The following is a 5,897-nucleotide window of genomic DNA, read 5'->3' on the forward strand; positions in this document are numbered from 1 at the left end:
AGTGCCCACTCCAGCACTCTTCTCTGGCAGACGTAGACCAGGTATTCTTCATTTCTGCTTCTCCTTACTGCTTGTCTTCATTTCTGCTTACTGCTTACTTCATTTTTGCTTACTGCTTCATTTCTGCTTCTGCTTACTGCTTGTCTTACTACTTCATCTTACTACTTCATCACAGATGCTTACTACTTCATTACTGCTTCTGCTTACTGCTTACAGCTTACTGCTTTCCATTTTTTTTAGTCTGAATCTGCTTTCCATTTTTTAGTCGAGTAAAAACAGAAGTGCAAAACTTACTGCTTCTGCTTTCCATTTTGTTAGCTTTTGGTTTACTGCTTCTGCAGCTCTGCTTACTGCTTACAACTTGCTGCAAATAATAGAGCATCAAAACTTCAAAAGAGTAGTTACATAAGAAGAGTAGTTAAAGATAACCATAAATAATAGAATATCATTATATACTTAAAAAAAATAGAATATCATATGCCATTGTGGAATCCCATTGAATGTGAAGTAAATTCTACATAATTGCCCAGCAGCCCAATAATACATCCATATGATCCATATACTTTAAAAAGATATTTGAAGGCCTTAGATGAAAACAAATGTTATCACTTACTTTTTAGTTTACTCCATTTCTGCAGGTATGCTTCATTAGAGAAAATTGAAGCTTTTTAAGCTTTTGGTAAAGTGTAAAAAGTAGATAGACAATTAAGGCTTTTTAAGTTTTTAGTAAACTATTAAATATTAATATGAGTAGGTAGAGTGGACAAATACTAATATTTAATAGATGCTCATTTGCTATTTAATTTGTATTTGTAATTTCCATCCCCATGTTCATATATAAGACTTCCTTTGTTTCTATTTAATTTATATATATATATATATATATATATATATATAATATGATGTATTTGTCCCCTTGTTTTTGCTAGAAGATGGAAAGATTTCTGAAAAGAAAGGCATCAACGTCCGATAATAGTGGAGAACCTTTAAACAACTTGCGCAATGATCTTCCCTCGATGCCTAGGGAAGTTGATTTGAATAATCTTCCATCGGATCCAGCTGAAAGGAAGAATTTTACAATATCATCCTAATCAAATAGATGAAATCAGACGAAACTATTTGATTAAAGGACCATGTCAACCACGTGGTCACGACTTTCCATGAAGAATAATTGGGAACAAGGCAAGACGTTTTAACCCGGTTTGGTTTGATCAATACGGTAATTGGTTGGAGTATAGATTAAAAGTAGATAAAGCTTTTTGTTTATGTTGTTACTTATTTAGAGATCAATGTGGTGGACAAGGTGGGAGTGGTGCTTTTTTAACTGAAGGCTTTAGTAGTTGGAATAAAACCGAGAGATTAACTACTCATGTGGGCCACATTAATAGTTTCCACAAAAGAGTTGTTAAAAAATGTGAGGACCTAATGGGACATGGTCAATCAATTGTCGCCGCCTTACATAAACAAAGTGATATTTAGACGAATGATTATCGTGTTCGGTTGAATGCTTCTGTTGATGTTGCTAGATTTTTGTTGAATGCTGCATTACCTTTTCGTGGTCATGATGAGTCATAAACGTCTCTTCATAGGGGAAATTTCTTGGAATTAATAAAATTAATCCGGGATCAAAATGAGGCTGTTGGTAAGATTATATTAGAAAATGCTCTTGGTAATAATCTAATGGTAGCGCCAAGTATTCAACGTTCACTGCTTTGCATAAGAGGTACTCAAACATATTTTCCAAGAGATTGATGATGATGTGTTTTCTTTATTAGTTGACGAGTCGAGTGACATATCTAAAAAGGAACAAATGGCTGTGGTTTTGCGATATGTTACATATGGGATTGTTAAGGAAAGATTTATTGGTCTTGTACAAGTAAATGACACAAATGCTTTATCTCTTAAATCTGCGATTGAATTCTTATTTGTTGAACATGATTTTAGTTTGAAAAAGGTTAGAGGCCAAGGTTATGATGGAGCAAGCAATATGCATGGCCAATTCAATGGTTTGAAAGCTTTAATCATGAGAGAAAATAGCTCAGCATATTATGTCCATTGTTTTGCTCACCAACTTCAGTTAGTTGTTGTGGCGGTTGTACATAAACACATCGAGATTGAAAAATTCTTTGACATGATACATCTGTGATGAATGTGGTTTGTGCTTCTTGTAAGCGAACATATATGGTTCGAGAAAGTCAATAGGACACCGATAATGTTAGCTATAAGGCAAACCTCCAATGGCCATGATGAGCCTCTAACATGTGAACACAAGAAACAATCCCAAGGTTTTATCGGTTTAGCAACCTCCAAACACAATCCCATTGTTTACCTTCGAATAGCTTACTAACGTTATTCAAAACTCAAAAGACAACTGTTGGTTAAACCAGAAAGCATTTATTTACAGACAGGAACACTTGTTTAGCACAACCGCGATAGATTGTATATTTGTATATAATAATGGATTAGAAGGGTAAAACAGTCATATTCCATTAACCAACTTTATCGTTACCCTTTTATCGACTTCAGAAGTGCTACAGCATTGCAGGTGAATCATGCAGCTTAATGGTCCTGCTCTCGACCACCTGAAGAACACCTGGTCGTTCTGCCAAAACATAAACAATTAGAAATATGTTTTTTGTCATGACTAGATGTGTATCCATGCAATGCAACCGAATGGAAAATTAATGCAGTTCCTTCTTAAAAAATCCAAAAGATATATAGAGTATTCTGCCGCATTTGTAGAGCTCGATGATTATCTTGTATCTTTTCCTGATAGCGGGTCACATGTATAGGACCAACTGGGGCATTGGTCATGGTCTAAAAGATATTTTAGAAGCTCATAAAGGTCCATTTACGGGCCAGGGGCGAATCTGATGAAATAGGATGAATTGAGACGGTATTTTGTAAATACGTAATTATCTTGAATAGATTAGAAAAAAGTAAAGAAAGATCAAATTCGCTAGTAAATACTAGACAAATGGGCTTATTTTAAACTATGTTTCTCAGTAAGTTTTATAAAGTTCAAACGTAGGCCTTTAATAAGTTGTAAAATTAACTTTTAAGGATTACGCATTAAAAGCAGTACCTAACAATTTATAAGTTGTTTTAATTTCAAGGTGCAGCCAATTGAAAATTGAGAATGATAAAAAGCATGGGAATTGAAAAAACCAATAATATGATCATGGCAAAATAGAATGAAACTAAGGCCAAAGAGGTCAGTCACTGAGATCAAAGCACAACTAAAAGAACATCACTGCCAAAATAAGAACTTGCAGGTTGACCTGGTTGGGTTAAATGTTTTCGATACAAAGTGTATGTATTCTGAGGAAGTAGAAGATCAAGTGCTTGACGGTCCACTTATTGCAGGAAGTAATAAAAAACTAAAATGGTTATCATTGTCAGATAAGTATATTGCATGCTATGAAAGTTGTAAGTTGTAACGAATAAGAATTATATAAAGATCTGCACATTTGCTATGAAAATTTGGGAAAATGACTTCATTGATTAACATGAGGAATCATACCTATGGAAGAAAACTAGGTAGTTGATATAAGATTGTATGATGGCCAGGTTTGGGCTTTTCTGATCACCTTAGGTCCCCAAAATATTGTAGAYTAGTAGATAAATAACTAATATGTGTTCCCTGTCTGGCTATATTCATAAATCTTGGAAATATAATAGTTATAAATTGCTGTAATATCTCAAAGGGGACCTATATTTTGTGTTTAGTCATGTATGTCACTTCCATGTGAAATAGGTCACTTGGTGGACATGTTGGGAAATTAAGTCCGTATACGTCTCACACAAAAAGTTGTGTGCCTTATAAAATGAATGTGGTTACATTTGTATTTCTTCCTTGTGAAAGTATAGGTTACTCACCAAAAGAGTTCTTAGGACAGAAGTAGGGGGGGGGGGGGGGGGTCCCAGCATATATTGAGAAGAAAGTGTCCAAGTCTAGCCGATGTTGGACTATGACATTCCTAATTAATAAGCCAAGGACATCCCACTTCCTCATGCAGATGAAATATTAAATACGGATTAATCAAGGTTGACCAACACCCAACCAAAGCCTGCATGTCCATATTGCATTGTAATGTTTCTGATGCCTTTCTACTACTTCATGTCATGATTAGAAATTCCATCAGCTGTATCATAAGTTTAAGAAAATRTATCCTASAAATCCAACACCCTAACAACACCAAGGCTACCAGCATACCAGCATCAACARAACTTCTAACTGTTCCTAGATAGATTTTAACACCACCATAAAGGCACTATAAAAGCATATAACTGAACATATACTTTTTCTCTCTCGAATCCACACASAAGGTGATATCATATGCTGTTGTGATTATTTAGGATCAAGCRTAATTGCTGAATCTTAAAAAATGAGCATCACTTTCTTCTGATGTTTCAGAAGGCTGTGTGTKGTTATCTGAATGGGGCAGAGTCAGGGCTCTRACTGATGTTTCTASTGCCTTGTTAGCCTCTTTTGGAGATAAATTTGTCCCGCATGTATTTTTCTTTTCTGGTTCGGGTGTATTATGCCCYTTTTTGGTAATTCATACTTCTGTTTCATTTTAGTTCGCACTGTTTTTTACCTCAAGAACCCAAGTAAGATCCATCCTATATTATGATCACTAAATTGCCCATACAAACAAAAGACTGAATCCAATCCTCCAAAAKATATGCAAGAAAAAGAGATACAAAGAGAGGAAGGCATCATACTCGAAATTTCTTCAACTTGGCTGGGAGTGAGCTTGGCAGAAAACCCACAAGCTGCATGCTTGTACGTGTACAACAGAGCCCCTTTTGCTGCCTCCTCGCTATTTATCAGTAAACAAATTACCTTACATCAACAAACTCAAAATTCAAAGACATAAATACAAGCATTTATCTGTCCCATAAATATAACMACATTTCACTTTCATTTTTATTTCAATCAAATGAAACTTAGAAGTAACAAAACCATCGATTTCTAGGGAGAAACGATAATACTCCATCCTTCCTTTAGTTGCAKCAAATTATATACTGAAAWTTTCAAGCCGTTTCAAATTCGAAACAGTTATGGTTCTACAGTTCCYTTCACAAACATATTCTATTGTAAGATTTGCCTTAWTATCAATATACCGAAAACTATTCTTACCAATTCTGAACTTAGAACCTAATTCGTTTAATTCTTATAGCAAAAGCGGACTTCAATTTCGAGACAGAAGTCATAATCAACGTACAAATCTAGTAAAAAGAATTGAAACGTTCTCAAGCAAATTMATAAATTTTCTACATRTTTATRATTTTATTGATCCGATGCGTACACATAAAACAATAACRATAGAAGAGAGAAGATACCTGCCGAGGACTGAAGAGAGAGTGCGAAGGTGATAGAATTCGAGTTCTTCGTCTTGAGGTCGCTCAGTGTAAACAATATGAACTGTTGCTTCTACTGTCGCTGGTACAGACTTGGATGAATCAGCTTCTGCCATTGATGATGATATGGTGATGATGAAGATGGAGACGAGAAAGACGGTGATGATCGATGATGATTGCAGGGATCGAAGAGCCATTTTTATACAAGGAAGGAGAATAAGTGATTTATAGATTCCGAGTTATGCTTGATGATGAAGGCTCCTAAACAGAAACATGGATCTCAGCCGTGGTTTTGGATTCCTGTTTCCGGCATCATCCCCCTCTAACTTGGGCTTTCGTTGATGAAATTACTGATTTGTCCTTGTCAAWGATTGGTTATTACAATAATGTCCTTATAATTTATGTCGGCAGTCTTGACGAAAATAACTAATCTTTACCGTTAGAGCATGGATGGTAACKTTTTCAAAGAATTATTATTATTCTAAAACTTCTTTTAATGGTTTGAAGGCTAAAACCATTTTTTTTATTAA

At 35.0% G+C, this 5,897-nt stretch overlaps 1 protein-coding gene across 1 annotated transcript; it reads right to left on the reverse strand.

Moving 5' to 3' along the window:
- Positions 1-2,270: 2,270 nt before the first annotated feature.
- Positions 2,271-5,668, reverse strand: LOC112502670 (subtilisin-like protease SBT3.17). Its single transcript, XM_025106651.1, has 3 exons — positions 5,350-5,668; positions 4,729-4,826; positions 2,271-2,602 (listed from the first exon to the last, which is right to left on the reverse strand). Exons 1-3 carry the CDS (start codon positions 5,562-5,564, stop codon positions 2,532-2,534), a joined length of 384 nt encoding a protein of 127 aa, XP_024962419.1. The 5' UTR covers positions 5,565-5,668; the 3' UTR covers positions 2,271-2,531.
- Between the last annotated feature and the right edge of the window lie 229 nt (positions 5,669-5,897).

This window comes from Cynara cardunculus, unplaced genomic scaffold (assembly GCF_001531365.2).
Source record: "Cynara cardunculus var. scolymus isolate 2C unplaced genomic scaffold, CcrdV1 Un_Scaffold_1758, whole genome shotgun sequence".
NCBI classification, from domain to species: Eukaryota; Viridiplantae; Streptophyta; class Magnoliopsida; order Asterales; family Asteraceae; genus Cynara; species Cynara cardunculus.

Excerpts from the sequence above, each read along its gene's own strand:
- LOC112502670 (XM_025106651.1), bottom strand. The coding sequence starts at position 5,564 with ATGGCTCTTCGATCCCTGCAATCATCATCGATCATCACCGTCTTTCTC. Across the intron at positions 4,827-5,349 it reads CTCTCTTCAGTCCTCGGCAG|CGAGGAGGCAGCAAAAGGGG; the intron begins GTATCTTCTCTC and ends ACTGATAAATAG. Across the intron at positions 2,603-4,728 it reads CCAAGTTGAAGAAATTTCGA|AACGACCAGGTGTTCTTCAG; the intron begins GTATGATGCCTT and ends ATGTTTTGGCAG.